Source organism: Scyliorhinus torazame, chromosome 20 (assembly GCF_047496885.1).
Source record: "Scyliorhinus torazame isolate Kashiwa2021f chromosome 20, sScyTor2.1, whole genome shotgun sequence".
Taxonomy (NCBI): domain Eukaryota; kingdom Metazoa; phylum Chordata; class Chondrichthyes; order Carcharhiniformes; family Scyliorhinidae; genus Scyliorhinus; species Scyliorhinus torazame.
Genome location: NC_092726.1, coordinates 7,005,069 through 7,031,704, shown reverse-complemented (window position 1 = coordinate 7,031,704; position 26,636 = coordinate 7,005,069). Strand labels below are relative to the sequence as shown.

Sequence of the window (26,636 nt, the reverse complement as noted above, 5' to 3'; positions counted from 1 at the left end):
CAAGCTTGTTTCTTTCCCTGCAGATTTGAAGGAAATGTGCCTGACGGGCCTTGCGAATCTGACCTGGCGCTCCCGGACTCAGGACGAACACCCCAAAACCATGTTTTCAAAGGATAAGGTAACAATGGCCAATAGTTTCAGCCCAAATGTCTGCAGCGAGTTCACCCCCAGTATACAGTCTGCGGGGCTGAATGGCCTTTTTCCGTGACCCAAGTGCCCTGTCGGGAAACCTTAAATACTTCAATGCCTCCACCACCGACGCACAGCAGCAGCCGAGTGTACCATGTACAAGACTATCATCGACCGATTGTCCTCAAGACCCATACTTCAGAGGAGGGAAATCTGCCGTCCTTACCCGGTCTGGCCTACACGTGATTCCACGCCCACAGCAATGTGGTTGTCTCTTAACTGCCCCTGTGAAATGGCCGAGTGAGACACTCCGTTTAAGGATAGTTTAGGATGGGCGAGGAATGTTGGCCGGGTCAACGCTGCCCATAACACTTGAAAGAATAGAAAACCTACAACTGCTCTTTATGGCCACACGAGGCTGGAGCTTTATTGACCGTCTCCTGACCCTGCAGAGAGTGTGGGACACTGTCTGACCTGGGGAAGGAGAGGTGGGTTGGTTAGCCAGCGATGTTCTCAGTCCACCAATGTGCCTGGGTCTTGAAATGTGATGCCCATTGTTTGTTTTTGCTTCTTACCTGTTGCCTGGTGAGCGACGCGAGGCTTCACTTTGACCCCGTGTTCTTGACCTCTGCCCTGTTATTTTTCTGCAGGACATCATACCTTTCATTGACAAGTACTGGGAATGTTTGACGACACGGCAGCGACCCAGCAAAATCACTTGGCCAAATAACATTGTGAAGACGATGGTGAGTGTGCTTCTCTCTTCCCCCCCCCCCCCCCCCCCCCCCCGGAACGGAGTGAAAGTTGCTGCCGCGGTTTATGTTTGGACAGAGAGGAACATTGTACCGAAAGGCTGTCTTTTTCCCCGCGTGCAACAATTGCCAGGGAATTGACCTGTCCTGCGATAAACCTGAAGCAATATTTCTGAACTTGGGAACGATGGTATGTTGTTCCCGGGAGCTGAGTTGGGCTGCTGCCCAGCCGGGCAGATTTGCCCTTCAAAGCTTCTCTCCGCAGAGGGCAGCTGCCTGCAATGATGTGATGGCCTACGGTACTTGTCAGCAAGGTAAACCAAACCAGAGACTGATGGGCTCACATCGCACGAGACAAAACTCCAGGCTGATGCTCCGGTGCTGCACTGCGAGCTGAGGCTCCCTCTCCTCTCTGGGTGAAGGATCCCGAGGCACTATCCGTTGCTCTCCAATTTAAGGACTATATTGCAGAAGAGGGGACTCTCCCTGGTGGCCTGGTTAATAGTTTCCCTCCTACCCCCCAATTGACATCACTAAAACAGAGGATGACACTGCCATTCGTGAGAACATGCTGTGTTGGCTGGTGCGTTTCCTACCTGAAAACACGTGTTCTGTAAATGCTTCATTGACTGTGAAATGCACCACACAGGGTCCAGCTCTTCTGACTGGCTTGACGAGAGGATTGAACTTGTGTGGAAACGAGCTTTGTGTGACCCTCTGCACCCGCCTCAGCAGTGCTGCCAGCCTCCTGGAGTTCCGGCATGAAAATGCTGCTTCCTGCCAGTGGCGCAATGAGACTGGTGGAGAGCAGCTTGGAGAAGACCAGTGTTTCCCACCCCCCAAAGAATTCAGTACTCTATAAGTGACCCGTAATCTTTCCCTACAACATCCATAAGACAAAAGACCCTTTTAACACAGATCAGGTTTAAATTCACTCCTGAGAGCAGTTATCACTTTGAAATCCTCAGATTGATGTTCAAAAACAAAAGTGAAAGACAGACAGCCCAGCTCCACCCACTCTCCGACATCACTACAGCTATTTGATAAACACACATTTCTTAAAGGTACCCGCACATGACAAAGTGACGACTGATCTGATTGAGGCCTCAACGCCACATTCCTGCCCCCCCCCCCACGGATTGAAACCCTTGATCCCCTCTGCCTTTAAAATGATTGCGTGCCGCTGCCTCCACCTGGAGGAGGGGATTCCATCGACTCTGAACACTCAGAAAAAAAATCTCCCATCTTTAACTGGGAGACCCTTTATTTTTAAACTGTGTCCCCCTCAGTTCGAGTCTCCCCCACCAGGGATGACGTCCTTTCGACATCCGCTGTGTCAAGTTGCCTCAGGGTTCTGCATTTCAATCAAATCACCTCTCGTTCTTCTAAACTCCCAATGGATGCCTTCCCGGAAGGTCCACCCGTTCCTAAAGGAAACCACCCACGTCGCGTATCAGTCGAGTGAACCTCACCTGAATCACTGACGCATTTATATCCTTCATAAGTGATGAGGCGAAAAGGATGCGCAACGTATACACACAATTAGAGGCCTCCGTCACGTCTGCATCGTGGCCCTTTCCACCCATAGAACCAACCCGGGGTTTGTCGAAAGATGCAGGCAACAAAATACAGGTTACCATCAACCGTGAATTTATTTTACTTGCAGCAAGGAGAAACCGCACCCAAGCAAGGGTTAGGACGAGAATCCAAAGTACAACAGTCATCCTGGAAGATTTATACACCGGAGTAAACAAGTCACACATGACTTTGAATCTTGGCGCCTAAAAAAAACCTTACTCGGCTTAAAATCCTAAAAGATCTTATTTAACTTCAAATCGGGTCTCCTTACACTGCCAGGATGCACTCGAGCTGTATCGGCAATGTAGCAGTACTTGCCTATGGGTGTGTGACTGAGGAAACGGATGGATCTTGATAAGGAAGTGACACGACAAAACGCAGGAAAGGGGACCCTCCGACCTATTCTTGCCCTCTCAGCGGTACTTTAAGTACACGGTAATTATGGCCAAGTATCCCATCATGCCTTGGTTCACGTTAGTCAGAAATCTACATTTCTGCAGGTTCCACAGAAGCAATCGTGTGAAACCACCCAACTGGTTTCAGGCAGCGAAACTCTGCAAGGAACTCTGCTGCAGCAGAATCGGGCAAGAGAAAGAAAAAAAAATGACACTGAATCAAAGGAGGAGACGCAGGGGCGGGGGGGGTGACCAGAAGCTTGTTCAGGAACGTCCGCAGGGAGGAGAGATCTGTTGGGGAAATTTGCAGATATGTTGAAAACGCAGCTGCCAATGTTGGGGTGAAGGGTGCACAACATGCATCTCAATGGAGATTCCCTTCTCTCTCTCTCTCGTGCCAACCATTGAAACCCGTGGCAATGATTGGCGCAGCCTTCAAAGACTGCGCTTTGTCATCGCCCGAGCTCTTGCCATCTGGGGCGATGTACCACACTGAGCAACCAGTGAATCTCAGCAACCGTGGGCATGTCTGAAGGCAGGTGCTGTGCCCAGGTACAAACCGCTTTTGTTTTCATTGCTCACCCCTCGGTTTTTCTTTTACATTGGGGATGAGTAACTTGGTTTCAGTGTTACTGAAAGCCTGATAAAGATTATTATTAACTGTGGAACCCGTAACCAACTTTGGGTGTGCCTGAAATTTCAGACCAAAGAGCGCGATGTGTTCCTGGTGAAGGAGAACCCAGACCCTGGCAGCAAGGACCCACAGGAAGAGTACCCCAAGTTTGGGCTGCTGGACCAGGTAAGCTCCCTGCTCCAGGTCAGGAAAGCCGTCAAACGCTCACGACTGTTTTGAGGAAAAAAGTGGCGATCCTGCGGGGAGAGATTGATTAGAATGGGGCCTGTACCGTTCTGGAGAGCCGATCCGATTGAAACGTCTGAAATTCCTGAGCGACAGGGTGAATACTCCCGCTTGCACGAGCTGGGAAGGGATTCGGAATGATGTTTCGGGATCAGGGTTTGGCCATGTCGCACTGAGATGAGGGAGGGGTTTCTTCACTCCCGAGTTGGGCATGTTTGGAATTCTCTGCCACAGAGGTCTGTGGGTGCTCACACGCTGGGCGTCGGTCGAGTTTTGGTGCTTTGCGGCGCGTTGAGGGATGCGGCAATGGGATGGGAAGGTGGAATTAATGCAGAAGTTGGGCGATGATCCTATTGAACGGCGGTGGAGTTCCGAGGGGTGCATGTTCTTCTCGGACTCCTGTGTCTGGTATACTGTGTGATACAGAGGTACCGTTCAGTGTTGGGCACCATAGCGGGCAGCAGGCTAGAGGTTTTAATTGGCTCTCAAGTTTGTCACAACCTGCAGCATTAAACGATTGAAACATCAGCAAAAGTTTTTTTTAAAAGAACTGAACAGACTATTAATATTCAAACTCTTAAAGGTTTCACATTTTGCCTTCAACAGGTGCTTTGTGGATTTTTTTACTTGATTGATAGATAAGTATCTCCTATGTTGTTGTATCCTTCAGCTCAGAGATCTGTGCTGCAAGAACAGTCCCTTCCATTGTCCACCAGGTATTTGCAGAGGGGCACCAACGAGCTAAAGGGAGAATATTTTCGTGCCCCTGCAGTTTCAAACTAGTGCAGTTCCGAAGTCTAGGTGACAGAGGGACACCTGAATGTGGGTGAGCTGCTGGAACAATGAAGTTGATCCTTTTCTATGTCACAAAATATTGGAAGATTAAACATAAAGGTTATTGGAGGGCAGCACGGTAGCGTAGTGGCTTAGCACTGTTGCTTCGCATCTCCAAGGTCCCGGGTTCGATTCCCGGCTTGGGTCACTGTCTGTGCGGAGTCTGCACGTTCTCCCCGTGTCTGCGTGGGTTTCCTCCGGGTGCTCCGGTTTCCTCCCACAAGTCCCGAAAGATGTGCAGGTTAGGTGGATTGGCCACGATAAATTGCCCTTAATGTCCAAAGAGGTGAGGTGGGGTTATGGGGATAGGGTGGAGGTGTGGGCTTGGGTAGGGTGCTCTTTCCAAGGGCCGGTACAGACTCGATTGGCCGAATGGCCTCCTTCTGCACTGTAAATTCTATGATAAAGAATGGTGGATGGACCAAGAGGGCAATGCAGCAGTAATTGTGGGAATGTACCTCTTTTTAAAAGAAATTTAGAGTACCCAATTCTTTTTTTTCCAAAGAAGAGGCAATTTATCGTGGCCAATCCGCCGACCCTGCACATCTTTGGGTTGTGGGGGTGAGACCCTCGCAGACACTGGGAGAATGTGCAAACTCCACACGGACAGTGACCCGGAGTTGTCTTTGAACCCGGGTCCTCAGCGCCGTGAGGCAGTAGTGCTAACCACGCCCCGGAAATATTTTGTCTGCGAGCAGTTGCCTGACGGAGCATTCCTTGTGCATTTGGACTTCACTCCCTCTTGACCAATCCTAACCCCCTCCCCGGTCCCTGTTCACAGGCTGACTCGGACCATTTCGCTACCTGACTGTCCGAATTGACCAGGAAACGGGTTTCCGACTCTCTGTACCCTCTCTGAGACTGTCTCTGCAATGTTGCCCAACCCTGCTCTGCCTCAGCTTATTCGCTGCTGGAATACCCTCACCACTGTGCTTGTTTACCTCCAGTCTTGATGGGCGGCGCGGTAGCACAGTGGTTAGCACTGTTGCTTCAAAGCGCCAGGGTCCCGGGTTCGATTCCCGGCTTGGGTCACTGTCTGTGCGGAGTCTGCACGTTCTCCCCGTGTCTGCGTGGGTTTCCTCCGGGCGCTCCGGTTTCCTCCCACAAGTCCCGAAAGACGTGCTGTTAGGTGAATTGGACATTCTGAATTCTCCCTCTGTGTACCTGAACAGGTGCCAGAATGTGGCGACTAGGGGCTTTTCACAGTAACGTCATTGCAGTGTTAATGTCAGCCTACTTGTGACACTAAAGATTATTATTATTAGTGTTCTCCGAGCCAGCCTCCCAGCTTCCACACTCCCATCAAAAGAACATCGTCCAACACTATTCTGGCCATGTACAAACACGTACCCATTCCCCCACTGGCCCACCAGCTCGCAGTGACTACGATCCCTGAAGAGTCAATTACCATTAATAGAGAAATCTAAAATCGCCGTTATTCACTGAAAGAACAAGGCTGCAATATTCCAGTGTTTAAAACACCTGGGTTTTGCTGCACAGGAAGCAGGTGAAGCATGGAAAGCGCTGGTAAAATTCAGCAGGTCCTGCAGCAGGAGAAGGAGCTCTGAAGATCACTCGGTCAGGCAGACTTGGGCTAACCGTGTTACTCTCGCCGCAGGTGCTGCCAGAGCGGCCCAGATTTTCCAGCGTTTTCTGTTTTTATTTCCCATCCCCAGCATTTCACTTTTATGGCAACAAAGTGAAGACCCGCCTTGTCGTAAGATGATCGCTCCTCTTACACTTTCGACCGGACAGCAGACGGGACAATAGTCGCGCATGCGTTCGATTGAAACTTTCAAATGATCCCCCACTTGTTCCTTATCGCCCTCCCTGCTCCCCGGGAGCAATTCTTTGGCTTCTTGGCTTCTTTTTTTAATATAAATTTAGAGTACCCAGTTCATTTTTTCCAATTAAGGGGCAATTTAGTGTGGCCAACATGGGGAGAGCAGTAAAACACCTACCCTGCACATCTTTGGGTTGTGGGGGCGAAACCCACGCAGACACGGGGAGAATGTGCAAACTCCACACGGACAGTGACCCAGAGCCGGGATCGAACCTGGGACCTCGGTGCCGTGAGGCAGCAGGGCTAACCACTGCGCCACTGTGTTGCCCTCGCTTTTTGGCTTCTTGAAGGTTATCCACTTTCCTTGGCCCAAACCATAGTGTCACAGCTCTGAGGAATTCTCTGTTTCTGCTATCTTAGAGTCATAGATGTTAGCAGCATGGAAACAGGCCCTTCGGCCCAGCTTGACCATGCCGCCCAGATTCTATCACTGAGCTAGTCCCACTTGCCCGCATTGGGCCCATATCCCTCTATACCCACCCTGCCCATGTAACTGCTTTTTAAAGGACAAAATTGTACCCGCCTCTACCACTGCCTGTGGGCAGCTCGTTCCAGATGCTCACCGCCCATGCTTTCCCATCTGCTCTCTTTTGTATCTCTCCCCTCTCACCTTAAACCTATGCCTTCTAGTTCTAGACTCTGCTACCTTTGGGAAAAGATGTTGACTATCTACCTTATCGATGCTCCTCATTATTTTATAGACCTCTATAAGATCACCCCTAAGCCTCCTACGCTGCAGGGAAAAAAGTCCCAGCCTATCCAGCCTCTCCTTATAATTCAGACCATCAAGTCTTGGCAGCATCCTCGTAAATCTCTTCACTCTTTCTAGTTTAACAATATCCTTATCTTCCAAAGTGTAAGCTTCCTTAGGGTCCCCCACAAGTTTAGCAGCAAAACCACCCTATTCATTCAGCACCTCCGCATCGGACCCTCCAACACAAATGTAGGCTCTCACTACACTCGAGCGTGGTGCCTCCACCTCAGAAATACTAACAGCTCTCTGTACATTCTCTCCCCCCTCCCCTCTCTAACCCCCCTCCCCTCTCTCTTTCCCCCCCCCCCCCTCCCCTCTCTCCCACCTTGCGCACTAGCATCCCACCCCTCCTCGTGCGCTCGCTCCCCCAAGACCTTCTACAAACACCCCACAGACGACTTGCCAGAATGACAACCCAGGCTCCACCCTGCGTCACCCCTGGGGATTAGTTGAGCCGCCCAGTAGATCGAGATTCATTTACCCTGTCTCCCGTTTTCTGGGTGTTTTACTGCTCTCCCCATGTTAATCTGACTGTATTAAATAAAGATAAGTGACCTCAACACTGGGACGTGGTGCAGTGGTTAGCACCGGGACTGCGGCGCTGAGGACCCGGGTTCGAATCCTGGCCCTGGGTCACTGTCTGTGTGGAGTTTGCACATTCTCGCCATATCTGCGTGGGTCTCACCCCCACAACACAAAGATGTGCAGGGTAGGTGGATTGGCCACGCTAAATTGCCCCTTAATTGGAAAAAACAAATTGGGTACTCTAAATTTATTTTTAAAACATTACCTCGACTGTAAACAGACTTGTTTGAGTTGGATTTAGTTTTGGGTCATTACAGACTTTTCCATTCACCTTCCATGTAACACCTCAAAACGAAAAGTTCCCTCTGAAGTATTAATATAAACCCATGAAACCAGATATTTGTGGCACAGTTCACCAATACCTCAATTTTAAAATTCCCCTCTTTGTGTTCTGATGGGCGACGCTCCGTTTCAACACTTTAGGGCAGCATGGTGTGAGGTTATCCGTTTTGGTGGCAAAGACAGGAAGGCAGGCAGCATGGTGGCGCAGTGGTTAGCACTGCTGCCTCACGCCGCCGAGGTCCCAGGTTCGATCCCGGCCCCGGGTCACTGTCCGTGTGGAGTTTGCACATTCTCCCCGTGTCTGCGTGAGTTTCACCCCCCACAACACAAAGATGTGCAGGGTAGGTGGATTGGCCACACTAAATTGCCCCTTAATTGGAGAAATTTAATTGGGTACACTAAATTTATTTAATGAATTGGGTACCAAAATTTTTTTTTAAAACACTATACAACTCTGAATTCGCCATGACCTTTTGTCTTGGGCTTTAACGTAAGTCATGTGAAATCTTGACCTGCTTGGAAAGCGTTTAGCAGAGAGCTGTGAGGTCTGCTGTCGAATGTTACAATTCTAAAGAAGGACGTTCAGCCCTTCCCGTGGTGTTTATGGCAGCACAGTCGGACACTGTTAACTGTTGAAGCGATGTGTGCTGCTGGACTGAAACTGGCTTGCTGTTTGAAACTCTCTCTCGCAGGATCTGTCTAACATTGGACCGGCATACGACACCCAGAAGCAAGGTGGCTCCTTGACCCCGGGTAGCAACCTCAATGGTACGTTGATGACTTCAGCTCCGAGCTGGTCTCGATTTGAGTTTCCAGTGAATCATTGGCGTCAATGTATCTTTCAGCTTTGTTATGCTTGTTAGACTGTGACCAATCTTCAACTAAACTCTCAATTAATACGCGTAACTGTTTTAAAAACACATATGTTAATAAAATACAGTTAAGCAGGCAGTGCTTAAGCAGGCAGTGCAGTATTTGACAGCCATCTTCTGGCTGCTCATTTGAAGGGCAAGCCATTTTTTTAGACTTATTATTTTCGAACCCATTGACAGAAGCCACCAATTGGATGGACCCCTATATATTGGGAAGGTTTGCTGTTCTGATTATTGAATCTCCCAACTAGCTGTGAGTGCTTGTCCGATACCTGCAAGGAATCTGTTCACCTGATGGGACTTTGGGAGAAGCTCACATAAAAGTTTTTTAAAAAAAAAAAAAGCCCACTTTCAAAAAGGTATTGATAGCGCGTGGTAAGTGCACTTAACGCCCGAATGAAGTTTTGTCTATTTATGGAGTAAAAACGCCCTCAATCTGGCAGGATTGGACGCGATTGTCACTGTTGGAGTGTTCAGGCCCTCTGAGAAGGTGGAGCTCCTGGAACGGTCATTCCCTCCGAGATGTGCAATGTCAGGGATCCAGGGCAACCTGCGAGGTGAATGTTGGTCGGAGCAGTACCTCTGTGCGCCAGAGAAGCCAGCCAGTGTGCGTAGTCTGCCAGGTTCCTCGCTAATTCACTCGCTGTACGATCAGGTGGTTTTCCTGGTGGTTTTTTTTGTTCCAAAGAAGACTTTTTTTTGGAAGTGCACACTTGACTCTCACTCCAGGGTGAGTTCCAGCCAGCCCGCTGCCTTGCCTTTCGTTCCAGGGCAATAGCACAGGTTCCCCACCCTCCAGTTCAGTCTTAATACATGGAAACTTGGGGGGCACCACTTTCCCACTGTGCCTCGCTCCTCCTGTGAGAATAGGTTACTCCCTGGTTGCTGTTTCCAAGAAAACATAGCGCACTGAGGATGAAATGGGGAAAGGACCGAAGCCCATTCCATGTCTCGGATTGTCCTGGATGTCAGGGTACAACGACAACCCCGGCTGCTGCAGAGTTTCGGTCCAAAGTTACCTGTAGCTTTCAAGACTCCCCGTCAGGGTTACACCGGCCACTTCTAAAGGTCCAGTTTCCGGGTGGCAGCGAGTCTTTGAAGTGCTTTGGGTCGACACTGAAGTGAAAGAATAGTTTTGAGAATTTTGCTACTGTTGTATTTCTTGCTGAAATGGAGATATCTTTGCGTCTCTTCTGGCCTGTAGATGTTACAATGCAACCAGCCTTGGCCGTTGATGGAGCAGTCGAGTGATTAAAAGAGGTGGGGGGGGGGCCGCGGTGGGAGTTTTCGTGGGGGCTCTCGGCAGTTCCGGCACTGTCACATTCTGCTTGTGGAACGATTATAAATGTGAAAAATTGAGCTTCGTTATCAAAAGGAGCTAATGCATGAGAGTTCATTGTCCACAGGCTATACAAATGCATGCTTTGACCTCTCTTCCAGGTGGATCTTCAGTTGCAGGTGAAAGTTTGTGTCATGAGAAGTGCTGAAACTTAAGTATTTGTACCTGGCTTTAAAACGCTTGATGTTTAGCGATTTGCAGTGTATTTCTGTTTTCCCCCAAAATACCTTCGCTGATTTATTTCCTCTGATCTGAACTGGGCAAAATGTGCAGGGGAGGGGGGGGGAAAAAATGCTTGTTTCGGATTTGCATCAAGGCAAGAACAGGCACGAGCCGACCGTTAAAAGCTGCATGAAGTGCTGGCACCTGATATGTGAAACCAACCCCTTTCAGCTGCTTGAATTGGGGCGGTGGTCTGTGGCCAGAAAGATTTAAAATCGGACCTGAAGGCCGTGGTCAAGCCTGGCGTTGCAGCGAAGCCTGGGAGGACTGCCCAGTTCAAATCAGACGATCCAGGTTTTTTTTTTGGAGTGGGTGTCGGTGGTGTTCTTGCCTCTCCTGTCTTGAGCTTCAGGTCGTGAGCCTTCTGAAAGCCGCCGCCTCGAGAGCTATTAAAAATACCAGTTGCACCCAGTTGTTGTCACGGGGAGGGGAGGTTGGATTGTCTGTGATGTTGGTCACAGGACAGCTTCAGTGTGCAGCCTGGCGCAGGTGAGTTAACACGAACTGGACCCAATTCTGGCGCATGTGCCACCTTTAAATGCATTGGAATTTCATCTGTCCACTTCTGTGTGCAACATCCCCCTCCCCACCACCTCGCAGTTGAGTGCCCCTTTAATTATTATTTCTGCCCCGTCCCTTCCCCGGAAACAGTTGCTTCTTTCTCCTCTGTCCATTGAGTGGTTAAGTGGGATATGGAGCTGCAAAACGTTCCCTCCCCCCCCAGGTTGGCCTGGGCGCGAAGGGGGGCAGTGTGACCACCGCCACTGGGGCATCAACGCCCTTCAGAAAGCGGGGGCGCATCTCGTCCGCAGCAAGGTTATCGTCCCTGACCCCCCCCCCCCAGCTCAATATTTAAAGCCCTCCCCCACCACCGTTGTGACCCTTTGGTGGAGCTCTTGCTATCCCCCTACGTGGAGCCCGTGTTGAAACGCCGGTCTCGTGTGCGAGGGAAGCAGTCCCATGTGAAGCCGGCTAGTCCCTGGGTATTGTTGGGCACTGGCTGGGTGCTGCTGCTGCTGCTGCTGCTGCTGGTAACTGAACACAACAGGCTCACAAGTGAGAACCGTGGCTTCACCCTTTCTGTTTGCAGGGCGTCACAGTGGTGCGGCATGCAGTGACGGGACTGGGGGTCGGGCCCGTGACTCCATTCAAGGTGAGTTAACAATGTCCACTGGAACTGCCTGGGGGATGGGGTGGGGGTGGGGGGGGAGAGGGTGGGGGGGGGCTGTGTAGCATCACGCCTCAGGTATTCATCCTGCCCTCGGGCACTTGCCAAAGTGGCTGAGGTTGGACGGAGACAGTCTGGCCGGTCTCACGCCGAACTCAAGGTTTTCTGCTGCGGAGACGGAGCTAAGTTGGCGATTACGCCTGGTCTGAGACGACTTGTAAGCTGAGACGGCCTGGTCCACCATCTCGAGCTCCTGATGCTTTGGGTTGGAAGCTGGTGGGTGGAGATAGTCGATTGCGCGTGAGGGAGCCCTGTATCAGACCCACGCCACACTTGTTTCGATTTGATCCACACCTAACCTTCCGGGTTTACCGCAAACCGGCGGAACCTTTTTGTAACTTGCTCGGCGTTTTTGAAAGCACCCTCCCTTCGTCAATTTGGGGCCGATCTTGCACAGGCGGAGGTCCAATTTAGTGCGTCTATTGTCATGTCCTTCATATGTTGTTGCTGCACAGGGTAATATGTACAGTATGTGTCCATGTAAGACGCTCTCTGGGTGAAGACACAAGCATGTTTCTGTCAACCTCCCCTGTGTGGAATATTTCTTCTGTCTTCTGCATCGACACGTGTACAATTGTGCTTCATACAAAGAGCGATGATGTAGTGAAATCCATGTGAAAGCTGGTGTGAAGTTCAGACGCCTCCCTGGCTGTCTCGGAGCCTGTCTGCATTTATCAAGGAGGGAGGTGCGTAACTGCTGGGTAATAAATGGATACTCCTCTCAAGAGTGGAGAAGCTGGATTGTAAATATATTTCCAATGCAGCACAGAACACCTGAAACGGTGTTTTCGAAGCAGTCAATTATTTATGGCTAAATCAGCCAAGTGAGCTGGATTTAGTGTGAATAAAACTATTCAATTGAAGCAACAATTCATTCTCAGTCTGATTGTGCAGTGTTTGAGTATAGCTGCAGGTGTCTATCTGTCTGAGGAAGCCAGCACTGGAATAACGCCCCCCATGGTGAGGAATTTAACCCCCAGTCTGCGAGCTCCCCATTATGGGTCTTGTGAAGACTGGCCTGAATGTTTTCAGGCTGTTTTTTTTTTTTTTTTGAAGTGGCTCTTCAAACATCCCTTATTCCCAATGCGCTTCTTGCATATGGTAGTGGCAAGTGGTGAAGAGGTACTCGGAGTAAAGATTGCATTCTGTGATGTCGATATTTGTGTTTGGAGTTTTATCCTTGAACTGTGTACGTCTTGAAGTGGATTGTATATCGCTGCATCTCTCGTGGGTGATACTTTCTCCCAAGTCATCTCGAACAACAGGCCAGAGGCTGTCAGCATCACCCCTGCTTATTTTCTTGAAATGAACTTCCAAAACTCACCTGGTTTAGCCTTCAGCCTCAGCAGAATTCTCCCTCCCGAATCCCTGTTCCAACAATCCTCTTCCCAAAGGCCATGCTTGTGTCTTGCTTCTCTGCAATCTCCCCCTCACCTTCTGTCTCAGCACGTTGTCCTGTTCCCTGAACCCACTGAACTGGAGAGAGTCCAACACCCCCCTCCCCTGGGGCCCATCTCAGCTGATTTGCGAATGGTTTCTTCTCTTCAGGCCCTGCCCCACTCCCTTTCGAAGCCAGTCGTGACCGCCTCTCGAAGAAAACTCCCTCAACCTGCCTGTCCTTTAAGACTACCATTCCACACTTGCCTTTTCAAACTCACCCCTCGTATTCTGCAACTTCCTGTTTGAATCTCTCCACCTCGTTTCCACCTTTGCCACTGAAACTACCCGAGCCAAAGTAACAAAATGGTGTTCTCTCCGCGACCATCTCAGCTTTTTCTTTCAAATTTAGAGGACCCAATTCATTTTTCCCAATTTAGTGTGGCCAATCCACCTACCCTGCACATCTTTGGGCTGTGGGGCTGAGACTCAGGCAGACACGGGGAGAATGTGCAAACTCCACACGGACAGTGACCCAGAGCCGGGATTGAACCCGGGTCCTCGGCGCCGTGAGGCAGCAGTGCTAATCACTGTGCCGCCATGCTGCCCAGCTTTTTATACAGTTGGCCAACACCATTTTTCTCCAAAACCTCTCCACACTCAAACAAAAGCAAATTACTGCGGATGCTGAAATGCTGGGTGGCACAGGAGCACCGTGGTTAGCACTGTTGCTTCACAGCTCCAGCATCCCAGGTTCGATTCACGGCTTGGGTCACTGTCTGTGCGGAGTCTGCACGTTCTCCCCGTGACTGCGTGGGTTTCCTCCGGACGCTCCGGTTTCCTCTCACAAGTCCCGAAAGACGTGCTGTTAGGTGAATTGGACATTCTGAATTCTCCCTCTGTGTACCCGAACAGGCGCCGGACTGTGGCGACTAGGGGATTTCCACAGTAACTTCATTGCGGTGTTAATGTAAGCCTACTTGTGACACAAATAAAGATAATAATAAAGATGAAACAAATAAATACTGGACAATCGCAGCAGATGTGACAGCGTCTGTGTAGAGAGAAGGAAGCTATTGTTTCGAATCTGGATGACTGTCAAAGCGTCTCCACTCTTGTCCAATTCAGCCAGACTGTCCCAACGCTAGCCTGACTGTTGTATGGTGTGTCAACCTGAATGGTTTCTGCACTGTTGCCTCTAATACCCTCACAGGGATCTGTTCTTAGCTCCTTTTCCTCTTCATCCATATCCTGCTCCCTTGGCAATATCATCTGTAGCCGTGGGAAGGTCAGGGCTACTCGTGTTGTTGAATCGCTTGTCTGACATCTAGTTTTGGTTGAGCCGCAGTATCCTTCAGTTAAACATGTGGCGCAGTGGTTAGCACTGGGACTGCGGCACTGAGGACCCGGGTTCGATCCTGACCCCGGGATCACTGTCCTTGTGGAGTTTGCACATTCTCCCCGTGTCTGTGTGGGTCTCGTCCCACAGCCCAAAGATGTGCAGGTTAGGTGGATTGGCTACATTTAGGAGGGGCTAAATTGCCCCTTAATTGAAATAAAAAATAATTGGGTACTCTTATATTAAAAAAAAAAAATTTTTTTAAACACGTTGCTGAAATCAAAAGCCATCATCTTTGTCTCCAGTCCATTCCTGTGACTTTGACTCCATCTTCCTCACTGGTGGTTGTCTCAATTGGAAATCAGTTCCGCCCTGAGTGGATTGTCATCCCCAAATCCATGAAAAGGTCTGCTCACCTCTGCCCCGATTCAGCTCATCCGTTCCATCAACTGCCATCGGCTCTAAACCCTGTTACTGCAATAACTTCCGCGCACTCCTCCACCCGCTCTTGCCTTCAGAGCGCCCAAACAAGCTGCTGCTTGTACCGTCTCCCTTACAAAGTGCCATTCATCCATCACCGTTGTCTTTGCGGGCCTGAATTCATTCCGTGTCCCCTCAACACCAAGTTCAAAATTCTCATCCGCGTGTTTAAATCCCGTTAGTGCCTCTTCCTTTTCGCTAATCTTCTCCTGTCATAGAATCATAGAATTTACGATGCAGAAGGAGGCCATTCGGCCCATCGATTCTGCACCGGCTCTTAGAAAGAACACCCCACTTAAGCTCACACCTCCACCCTAGCCCCGTAACCCAGCAACCCCACCTAACCTCAGGGAAATTGATCATGGCCAATCCACCTAACCTGCACATCTTTGGACTGTGGGAGGAAACCGGAGCACCCGGAGGAAACCCACGCAGACACGGGGAGGACGTGCAGACTCCGCACAGACAGTGACCCAGCCGGGAATTAAACCTGAGACTCTGGAGCTGTGAAGCAACTGTGCTAACCACTGTGCTGCCCTACAGCCCCTCCCCTTGTCTCTGGCTTCTTGCGAGTCTACTCTGGGAGGCTGCATCATCCGGATCGCAGAGGTCTGGAATTGCTTCCCTGCATTCCACTTCGCCATGTCCCTCTCCTCCCTGAAGACCATGTGTAAAGTCCATTGATCCAACGCAGTTTAATCATCCCGCACAGTGTCCTCATCTTTGGCTCAACGTCCCTTTATTTCTTTGTAGCTGAATGCCTCTCTTGTGAAGTTCCCAATAACGTTTTCCGACAGTAAGGATGCTGGATAAATTTAGCCTCCTGCTCTGGTTCTCTGCTTTGTATCTCTTGATGCTTGTTCAGAGAGATGTCAGCGTTGCGGATGGACACATTGAACAGATGTCGACAGGTTTAAAAATGATTGTACGCGATGGAGCGTGACTGCGCGAAGTGAGTGATTGAGGAACGTTGAGGTGCTGCCAGTGTAGTGGGTGTTCCGCATTCGCTTTCCCGGCCCTCAAAGCTTCTGTTTTCTGTGCAGCCTGCTGCGCGTTTGCCCTTCCCCTCGACAAAAGCCGCAGAAACTCTTCGAATTGCCAGCAGTGGCGACGCCGAACAGAACTGGATGTTCAAGGATTCCCAGTCTCGGGTAAACCATTGCACCCTGACCTGCTTCGTGCACAGTTACTGCCAGAATTTAGCACACATGAGTGAAATGAAATGCGATGAAAATCGCTCATTGTCACAAGTAGGCTTCAAATGAAGGTGACTGTGAAAAGCCCCTAGTCACCTGTTCGGGGAGGCTGTTACGGGAATTGAACCGTGCTGCTGGCCTGCCTTGGTCTGCTTTCAAAGCCAGCGATTTAGCCCTGTGCTAAACAGCCCCTGCCAAATGAATAGTGAAGCTGCCCGTGCCTGGGGGCCTCCACTGCTGGTACTCGAAGAGAGTGGGAATGGCTGGCTGAGGAGACAGCAACTTCATCTTGCTGTCAATCCCTGTGTGTTAACTTGCCTCGTCGGAGGATCGGACTTGGACATGGACAATATGGTCTTGACGTTTTGGGCGTCATCTGAAAATTCATTTTCAAGCCACCCTTCTGTGTGTGTCTTTCTCTGACCTTGACTGTCCTGAGAGGTAACCAGTTCCACGAGTTGAAGTCAGGCCTCAGCGGTCCTGTGACTACAGAGCCAAATGGTTGCAATGACGAGTGTAATAATTATGTAGTGGACAGAAATCACTTGGGCTCCATCAAGCCCTGATCCCCAGCGGGCTCCCTCAGAAATTCCAAAGCACACAGCACCACAGAGAAGCTATTTGATTGACTCCACTCTTGGTGTAACCGAGTTATACAGAGCCGGGTCAGGCCCTGGGACTGCATTCTTTTTAATGTTAATCCACCAACGGTGAAGTGGTTTTGTCGCCCCTCTCCTTTGGAAGAGATTCGTGAATGCGTTAATCCATCGGGGAGGAGGTTCACACCCCAAGTCATGTTTATAATTTCTAGGTCTTGGCGTTGGCACAAATGGTTGAGGTGAAGTATGGTTAGCGGTGGAATTAACCTGTCTGTCAGCAGCACGCTCGTCCCATCTGAGCCTTTCACTGAGTGTTCCAGTAACCATTTTAAGATGCAAGATTCAACATTGCTCACGACCTAATGGATGGGAAACGTTAATCGGCACAGTCCAGCAGGGAGCATAAAACTATATTGAAAGCACGAGAATGTTTTTTGAGTGGGAAGAGAATGAATTTGTCGGCATTGAACCCAGTGGCGCAGGGGAACTGACCTGATGTTGACAGACGTTATTAATCCTGTACGTCAAGTCTCATCGGAGACGGAACCTGCGAGTTCCCTGATTTGACATCCACAGACACTTTTTGATTTTCATTGTTGAAAACACATGGTACTGACGGGAATGCTCTTTGAGCAAGCATCAAATTGTATTCACTTATTCTGTGTGGGATTCTGGCAGTAGCAGCCTTGAAGGGAAGCACTGCGTTATCCAGCATCGCTGTGCTCAGACTGGTGTTGACGTCGTCAGAAATGCTTCCTTTTCTTTGTCCTGTACTGAGTCCTTGTTGCCCCCCCTCCCCCAATCCCCTTCTGTGCCCCCCCCCCTCCCCCCCGCAAAGCAGCCACTCCGCTCTGCGTGTTCAGGAGCAGGCAGTTGCGTCCCGGATCACAATCTTCAGCCTTTTCTTTCCCAAGGTGGCAATGTCGGAGGGAGCGGGAAAGGAAGAGGAGCGAAACGGAAACAGGATGGCACTTCAGGCGGGACTGCCAAGAGAACCCGAAGGTAAGGCTTTTTGGGAATTACTGGGGGGGGGGGGGGGGGGGGGGGGGGGGGGGGGGGGGGGGGGGGGAACAGAACGATGCAGCAGTCAAACACCAGAGGGTACTCGCGTGCATTGGATTGTGGGCTTGTATCCTGCTCTGCTCCTGTGCCCAGCTTGGTTCAGTGTTGGACAGGACAGTGTGGTTTTCGTGAGCGAGGTTCCTGTGAATTCCAAAGTGCAACCTGTACACCGGAACATCGGTTTCTCCCTCGTTCCCGGAGGGCTCAGTTATTAATGCTGGGCTTTGCTGTGGGTGTTAATGAGCAGTTGAACTCAAACCACGCCCTCAGTCCGACTTTCCTGTGACTTATTATTTATTAATTCGTGAGTGTCGCTGGCCAGGTCAACATTCCCCGCCCATCCCTAATTGAGAAGGTGGTGGTCTTCTTGAACCGCTGCAGTCCATGCGGTGTAGGTACACCCACAGTGCTGTTAGGGAGGGAGTGACAGGATCTTGACCCAGTGACAGTGATATATTTTCAAGTCGGAGTGGTGAGTGACAGGGGAGAGGAGGGTGTTATCCTCCGCAGGATTCCAAGCCTCTGATCTGCTCTTGTAGCCACAGTATTTACATGGCTGGCCCAGTTTAGTTTTTGCTCAGTGATAACTCCCAGGATGTTGACAGAGGGGGGAATTCTTTATTTTTAATATAAATTTGAAATGAAATGAAAATCGCTTCTTGTCACAAGTAGGCTTCAATGAAGTTACTGTGAAAAGCCCCTAGTCGCCACATTCCGGCACCTGTTCGGGGAGGCTGGTACGGGAATTGAACCGTGCTGCTGGCCTGCCTTGGTCTGCTTTAAAAGCCAGCTATTTAGCCCAGTGTGCTAAACCAGCCCCTAGAATACCCAATTCATTTTTTCCAATTAAGGGGCAATTTAGCGTGGCCAATCCACCTACCCTGCACATCTTTGTGTTGTGGGGGCGAAACCCACGCAAACACTGGGAGAACGTGCAAACTCCACACTGACAGTGACCCAGAGCCGGGATCGAACCTGGGACCTCGGCGCCGTGAGGCCACAATGCTGACCTTCAGAGGGGGGAATTCAGCGACGGTAACGCAGTTGAATATCCACATGGACTGCACGTAAATACAAATGCTTCACAGGCTGTCAAACACTGCGGGGTCTCCTGGGATCCTGAAGGGTGTCAGATCGATACAAGTGTCTTTGAGGGGATGGTGGGGGAGCGTGATGGCCCCGCCACATGTTGAGTGCCGTGTGGCCAATATTGAAGGGGTTGGCATGCGATCGAGGGACGCGATTACAGTGTCAGTTTCTTGGAAGGAATGGAGTGCAGAAATGGACTCTGTTGGGTGTGAAGGTTGCCACCGGAACAACGTGACCCGATTGGGTAGAGCCTTTCGTGACTGGCAGCTGATGTTGTTAAAACGGTGGAACGTTTCCATCACAGCCTTACCGCGTTGTGGTCCTCTGTAAATCTGACTCTTGTTTCCTGAGGGACGAGGTGGCAAATACGAGACGGAAGAAATTAGGGTTTAACCCAAGGATGATGCCAGCTGTGTCGTGTCCAGTGAGTGGCTGAGCAAGATCCCAAGGGGAAATGATGTGGTTTTGTGCAAGCCTAAATCTGTGTTTCTCCCCCCCCCCCTGCAGTGACCCGTTATTCGCTGCTCAACGTTTGCCCCCACACGGCTATCCCTTGGAACACCCGTTCAACAAGGACGGTTATCGATACATTCTGGCTGAACCCGATCCCCATGCTCCGGACCCAGAAAAACTGGAGCTGGACTGCTGGGCTGGTAAACCCATCCCTGGGGATCTCTACCGGGCCTGCTTGTATGAAAAGGTTCTTCTGGCTCTGCATGATCGAGGTGCGTACATATGGGGAAATGTTCCTTTAAGATGGTTACCCAGCTGTGGTTTCCAGTGTTGGCGAAACCAGATACTCGCGGTCGTAGACAGTCAACGTTGTGACTTGCGCGAGCGTGTAATTGAACGTGATTTTGCCACATTGCCGAGCACTTTAAAAAAAAAAAAAAAGACCAGGCAGCTCCTCAACATTGACAAATGTCCGTGAAACCCGGTGTTCATCGGCTGTGCGACTTTTCCAGCCCCCCAGCTCAAGATCTCGGACGACCGGCTGACGGTGACGGGTGAGAAAGGTTACTCCATGGTGCGAGCGTCTCACGGGATCCGGAAAGGAGGCTGGTACTTTGAGATCACAGTGGATGAAATGCCTGCGGAGACGGCTGCGAGGCTGGGCTGGTCGCAGCCTTTAGGTACAGTACGACACAGAGCTTACACCAGGGTTTGGAGGAAGGGACTTCACATTGCCTGCCCGGTCTCTGGTTGGGTTTGACCTTTGGAAGGGCATCACTTGGAACAAACGGGCTGAGGTGAGGGTCCAGTTTGCAGCAATGGAGACACGTCATTATGTTTTTTAAAGGGTGGGGGTGGCAGACACAGTCCAGGCATGATGCTCTGGGCATGGAGAGTGGGGCAGGGTGCTGGGTTTTGCTTTTCCGTCAATTTAATATGTTTGTGCAAGAGAGAAAACGAGTCCTGCCGTGAACTTATTGACCGGTGCCAACCAACTGCGGACGCAAACAAAGCACAAAAATATGTAGTTAACGCTTTAGTGCCTGAAATAGCACTCAATTCGACGGCCGCAAAAGTTTGTCGGGGTTATTCAGCTCTACGGCATGGAAGACACCTTTATTTTTAATTTATATGATGCAACTATCCTCCTATTTAACTGGAGAAATAATCCTGCCGTTGTCGGGAGACTTTGCTGTCGTTTCGACCATGTGCACTGTTTGATATCGGTGGTGGAGACCGTTTAAGTAGACTCTGTTTGCTGTACGTACTGTCAGTGACGCCAGCCAACAATACATTGGCTGACACAGTGGTATCGGCCGTCTGATTTCACGGAACGTACAGTGCAGAAGGAGGCCATTCGGCCCGGCCCTTGGAAAGAGCACCCTACTTAAGCCCATGCCTCCACCCTATCCCCGTAACCCTGTAACCCCACCCAACCTTTTTTGGACCTTTTGTGGGCCAGCACTGCTAACCACTGTGCCGCCATGCCTCTGAGTGCACTGTTCTCTCTGTCAACTGCAGTTGGAAATCTAAACTGTGTCCCTTTGAAGTCCCTCAAAGTTCACCAAATAATATTTAAATTATACTTGGATGAGGAATGTTTTTTTTCACTGAAGTTACAAGATGCTGATCTACGACGGACACTGCAGCTTATTATTTTGGCTCGCCAAAGTGTACACTTCCTAAACGATGGAGTGAATGCTTCATTCAGAAGCTCGGTCCTGTCACACACACCCACAGAAAATGGCAGGAGGCGGCCATTCGGCCCTTCGAGCCTTCACCAGCACTCAACATGGTCGTGGCTGATCGTCCATCTCAACGCCATACTCCCCCTCCCCCTTGACTCCGTCAGAGCTGAGCGGCTGGGTGGGGCGGGGGTCACTCAAGATCTTATATGACAGGCAGTGAGGTAAATGAAATAGCAGTGTCTTGTTAACACCAAGCTCTAGCGTTTGAAAACCGGCCGCCTGGAGGAGGGAAAGGAGGAGAGTTGCGCAGTTTTTGAAATGATCAGAAAGCGTGATGTTGGGTCTCGATGACAATGCAAAATATACCAGGGGGTTGGCGGGCAGAGATCCGGGTGGTAACCTCTTCAAACTTGGCTCCCTCCAGGCAACCTCCAGGCCCCCCTGGGCTACGACAAGTTCAGTTACTCGTGGCGCAGCAAGAAGGGCACCAAGTTCCACCAGTCAATAGGCAAACATTTTGCCAAAGGCTATGCCCAAGGGGACATCCTGGGCTTTTACCTGTACCTGCCTGAGGACACGGAGGCTGCCCGGGCCCTGCCAGACACCTACAAAGACAAGGTATTAACGCAGTGGGTTTTTGCAGACGAATCAAAATGTCAGCCTCACGAAGACACCTCTGGTAACATTGACGTGTCCATGAAAGTGGCGCGTTTTGGGGTAATCTAACTCTTGACGTTATTTGATTCCGTTGCGGTGGGACAGCCAGAAAATGGACTCAAAGGGCCCCCTTTGATTGTCAACATCGAACGGATTGGAGCTCACGGGGGGAGGTCCTCTGAGCCTCAGCTGGACACGAGGCCACCGCGCCGTCAGGCGTGTCGTCCAGCGTGGTTGCGCCCGGACCTATTTTGCCTGCACCGAGTCTCCTCCCTTCCGGCTCCTTGTTGCTCCCACATGGCCATTGTGCCCACCGGAAGCCGAGCAAGCGAATTGCCTCCCGGTGGGTCTAATGGTGCCGTCGGGAGGGTCGATACCAGCTACAGCTCACCGATAACGCAGCTGGGCCAGAAGGCCGTGGCACAAGCCCCACTCCAGAAGCCTGAGCATCAGATCTAGCTTTGGGGATTCGATCCTGAGGGAGGGGCCGCACCAAGGGTCCATCTTGGGCGGAAAGGATGCCACGGTGCCATTTCGAAGGAGAGTGGGTTGGGGGGAGGGGGGGTGTCCTTCAGGCCCAATATCGATCCTTCACCCGACAGATGATCTGGTCACCACCACATTGCCGATTGTGGGAACGTCCTGTGTGTAAATTGTCTGCCGTGTCTCCTGGTGTACACTCCAATGTACAGTGCAACCACTGGAGTATGTCCACCAGGTCAGGATGCTCATCTTTAATCCTCCAGAACAGGGAGCGCAGAACAGTGTTGATACCTGTGTGAGTGGTCACCTTCTGACTGTCCAGCCGTTGGGAAGAGCTTCTTAAATTCTTGCAGCACGCCTCTGGGAGGGGGGGGGAGAAAACTACCGAAAGAGGGAAAAGTGGTTGCGTTTGTGTGATGTGCGCTTAACGTTCGTGTTTCCTCTCCGGGACAGGCTCTGATCAAATTCAAGAGTTACTTGTACTTCGAGGAGAAAGACTTTGTGGACAAGGCCGAGAAGAATCTCAAACCAGCAACAGGCAGCAAGGTAGGATTCCCAGTGAGGCGATGCCCCATATTGCCTGCCTGCCTCTGCCGTCAGCCCCGCGGTTCCATTTCATCCAAAACCCTTCAGACGAGTGCTGGGACGCAGTCCCTGCTGTGTTCCCCGGGCGATACTGCACAGTGCCTGCCGACTACCTGTCCTCTGGGGGCCAGAGTGGCGACGAGGAGGCTGGTGCAGACTCGGTGTGACCCTGTCCACACCCAGTACATGGGTGAATGCATCACAATGGTAGCTGGAGCTCGGTGTAATGCCTCAGCCCAACTTGCTTCAGGCTGGCCCACCAGTGAAAGCCGGGACTTCTGATCAGAAATTCGGAGGTTCAAATCCCACTCGAGACTTGAGCGTATAATAAGTATAAGCACCACAGCGTGGGACTGTACTGTCAAGAGGGCCTGTCAATGGGGCAGGACTTCTCCAGCACTGCCTCTTCCACGCAAGAGATCCCATTATTTTGAAGGAGAATAGATCGGGACTAGAGTGAATCATTGCGTGAGCGCATTGCTTATGTCCAGTTCTTACAGATTGGTCTTGAAATAGCCGACGCCCTGGCTGGCTACATCACTGAGATGTTTTTCTTTTCTTGGCCAGATGATATTTTATAAGAATGGCGATAGTGAGGGAACTGCCTATGAAGATGTGTATGCTGGTGTGTACCACCCTGCAATCTCTTTGTACAAGAACTGCACAGTAAGTACATCTGGAGGAGCTTAATGAGCTTGTTCCGATTGCAACTTCCTCCCATTCTGTATTTGTAGTGTTACGGACAGGAGGTGGATTAATTTACACAGCCTTCATTTCTACTCGAAGCACCCATGTGGAAAATGAAACGTGTTTTCATTTTACTTTTCTGCCTTTATAAGTGGTGGCCTGTTTTTCAAAGGGACGCACATTTGACCCAATTTCTATTGACAACAGCGCAGTAAACTCAAGATTGGGTAAACTCAGAGGGTTAGTTTATTTCCGCATACTCGAACACAAGAGAAGGGGTCGCAGCGTTGTCTGCTATTTCACTCATCCAATAAAAGATAGAGAAAGAAAGGGCAAAAAAAAAAAAACCCAGAATAAAGAATTGTTGTTCCAGGTGGGCCCAGCAACACATTTTTCCAGAGTTGGCAGGACAGGCTGGAGGAGCGGCGCAGTCGTTAGCACTGCTGCCTCACAGGGTTCGGTTTGTGTTTCACGGCCAGAGAATTTAATTTGGATTCATTTGTTCAATTTGGATGTCGGAAAGGGAGATTTTGGTGGAGGTTTTGGTTAGGTCTCCCCTCGGAGTGAATGCTTGTGTTGGACCGAGGGGCTGAGTTCAACGCTGTGACGTGTAGCAGGCAGTTCGCTGGGAAACATCTCAAAGTGACGCAAACCATTGACTTTTGGGGTCTGATCTCTGCAGGTGTCGATCAACTTTGGGCCAAATTTCAAGTATCCTCCAAAAGACCTTCCGTTCAAACCAGTAAGTGATCCAAGTGGGCGCTTTGTCGCACGCTCGCAACCTGCTGCTCTCGCTCCGGGTTTTTCCAAGTAAGAGGGACGAATGCTGGGATTGGGGAAGGGAGGGGTGGGGTGCCACACACAGCTCAGCTGCCGGAGCCTGCCTCTTCTCTGCGAGAATGCTGAACTTGGAACAGGCAGCAGATTGGAGGGGGGGGGGGATTCGCATCTCCAGCCTCAGTCGTTTTTATTTCTTCAATTCTAAAATTGTTTTTGGCTGACGGCGAACCCAATGCTCCAACATCATCTCCCAGGTTCGACGTTAGAAAGATCCTGTGATTTGAAGGGCAGGGGAATTCTCCCAGTGCCCTGGCCAATAGTTTCACCCCACCCCCTCCCCGGGGAACTTTCTGCTGTGCAAATCGGCCGCCATGTTGCAACAGTGACATGCACTTGAAAAGTAATGTGTTTATGTCGTGCTTTGGGAACCCCGGAGATGGTGCAAGGCACTGTATAAATTCAAGCTATTTTCTCCTGTTGACCAGGGTCACGGTGGGCCATTCAGCTGTGTGCTGCCTTTCAGAGACTGAGCTGAGTCCCCCGTACACTCTTGTACAACGGCACAGTGGTTAGCACGGTTCCCTCACTGCACCAGGGACCCGGGTTCGATTCCGACCTCGGCTGACTGTGTGGAGTTTGCACGTTCTCCCCGTGTGTGCGTGGGTTTCCTCCGGGTGCTCCGGTTTTCTCCCACAGTCCAGAGGTGTGCAGGTTAGGTGGATTGGCCGCGCTAAATTGCCTCTTGGCATCCAAAGGTTGGGTGTGGTAACCCAGTTACAGGGATAGGGTCGGGGCATGAGTCTCGACGAGGTGCTCTTTCGGAGGGTCGGTGCTGGCTCGGTGGGCCAAATGGCCTCCTTTGGCACAGTCGCGGTTATATTCCGTGTTCGATGTTTCAACTTCCAACTCCTTTTCAGGAGCGTCGAAGTCAGTTCCCCGAAACGGAGCCAGAGGCGTAGCCGCCCTGAGTTTGAGGAGCACCTTGAGGAACTTGCGTTCGTTAACCCTTCTGTCTGTCTTTGCTTCATGTGCAGATAAGTGACATGGGCTGGTATGCTGTGGTGGAGCACACACTGGCAGACGTACTTTACCACGCCGAAGGGGAGGTGGACGGCAGGCGCAGCCCACCATGGGAGCCGTAAGCTCCCCTCAACTGAGAGAAACCCGGGGGCTGGAGAAGTTGCTGAGGAACTGTGGGCAGCCAAGCTGAATGGAACTAATACTTGAACCACAAACTGCTGCGATGGGGCTCACACAGTACAGCCATTTCAGAACAATCTCAATGGACTGTGGTCAGGTGAGCCAACCTGATGTTATTACCAGCCATCTCCATGCACATGTCAGTCATACGGTGCACAATTGCCAAGTTCAGATCTTGTACACGTGCTCATCGCGCGCACCCCCCCTCACCCACCCACCAGCAACCCAGTCTCAATTGCCTGGTGACACGTAATCGCTGCCTCGTTGAATGATATATCCCCTTCAACACGAGATAAATGACATTGGCGTTCTCTCGGTGTTGAATGGGCCTCTTGCTTCTCGTGTGCCTTGACTCGCAGACCTGGCCGAGGCTACTGCTTCCGGGGACGCTAACCAACATCGACCACTTACCTTGACCGCTGGAGAAAGAGGCGCCGGGAGCACCGCGAACTTCCACGCAATTCTGCATCGGAACAGACGGGCTGAAGTGATTGCGAGAGGCCGCGCAACATTGGGGTTCCGCAGCGCTGTAAGAACGTTGTGGCGGGCTGCGCGGGCTGCGGGCGTGACTGGGTGATTGCACAGGGATGGGAGGTTTCACAATCATAGGAACACGGCCTGACAAAGACCAAATGGGGAAGGCGGAACAAAGTCTTGTATTTTGATATCATTACCCTGTAATAAAAGCTGGAATAAATGTTTGTTTCTCAAACCCGTGATCAAAGTTGTGTGCCTTCAATCTGAGAGTCGCCACATGAGATTATCAAGTTACTGCTTTCACCGTCTGTTCAGGGTCAACCTCCTGTTTCTCTCTGGTGTTTGTATTTCATTTGGACATTTCAAGTCAGCTTCGTGACGATTTTCGTATTAATCTTTTTTCAATAAATTTAGATTACCCAATTATCTTTTTTCCAATTGAGGGGCAATTTAGCGTGTTCAATCCACCTAACCCGCACATCTTTGGGTTGTGGGGGTGAGACCCACGCAGACACGGGGAGAATGTGCAAACTCCACACGGACACGAGGACCCGGGGCTGGGATCAAACCCGGGTCCTCGGTGCCGTGAGGCAGCAGAGCTAACCACTGCGCCACCTTGCCGCCCATCCTTTCTCAACTTCACAGCGAACCTTATATTGTAATCGATATTTCCCAACTACACCCCACTGTGATGCTCTCCACCTGACCTGCCTCATTTCCTGGGACAAGATCCAGTACAGATTCCTCCCTGGCAGGTCAGGAAACGTATGTTCCAGGAAGTTCTCCCCTTCCATAACTCACACTCCCAGTCG

At 50.8% G+C, this 26,636-nt stretch overlaps 1 protein-coding gene across 3 annotated transcripts; it reads left to right on the top strand.

The window, feature by feature from the left end:
* Positions 1-26,059, top strand: ash2l (ash2 like, histone lysine methyltransferase complex subunit). 3 transcript variants are annotated; one of them, XM_072485602.1, is made up of 14 exons: positions 1-118; positions 780-875; positions 3,558-3,653; positions 8,704-8,779; positions 10,324-10,341; positions 11,535-11,597; positions 17,578-17,665; positions 19,322-19,539; positions 19,780-19,947; positions 21,380-21,573; positions 22,549-22,641; positions 23,248-23,346; positions 24,050-24,109; positions 25,182-26,059. In XM_072485602.1, exons 1-14 carry the CDS (start codon positions 35-37, stop codon positions 25,287-25,289), a joined length of 1,461 nt encoding a protein of 486 aa, XP_072341703.1. In that variant the 5' UTR covers positions 1-34; the 3' UTR covers positions 25,290-26,059. The 3 variants fall into 3 exon arrangements, with proteins under 3 accessions (XP_072341703.1, XP_072341704.1, XP_072341705.1); XM_072485603.1 differs by lacking the exon at positions 10,324-10,341; XM_072485604.1 differs by lacking the exons at positions 10,324-10,341; positions 11,535-11,597.
* The last annotated feature ends 577 nt before the right edge of the window (positions 26,060-26,636 follow it).

What these genes read in the sequence shown, in the direction of transcription:
- ash2l (XM_072485602.1), top strand. Translation starts at nt 35, where the DNA reads ATGTGCCTGACGGGCCTTGCGAATCTGACCTGGCGCTCCCGGACTCAG. An exon ending in ACTGCCAAGAGAACCCGAAG is followed by an intron (nt 17,666 to 19,321) that starts GTAAGGCTTTTT and finishes CCCCCCCTGCAG; the next exon opens with TGACCCGTTATTCGCTGCTC. An exon ending in AAGACCTTCCGTTCAAACCA is followed by an intron (nt 24,110 to 25,181) that starts GTAAGTGATCCA and finishes CTTCATGTGCAG; the next exon opens with ATAAGTGACATGGGCTGGTA.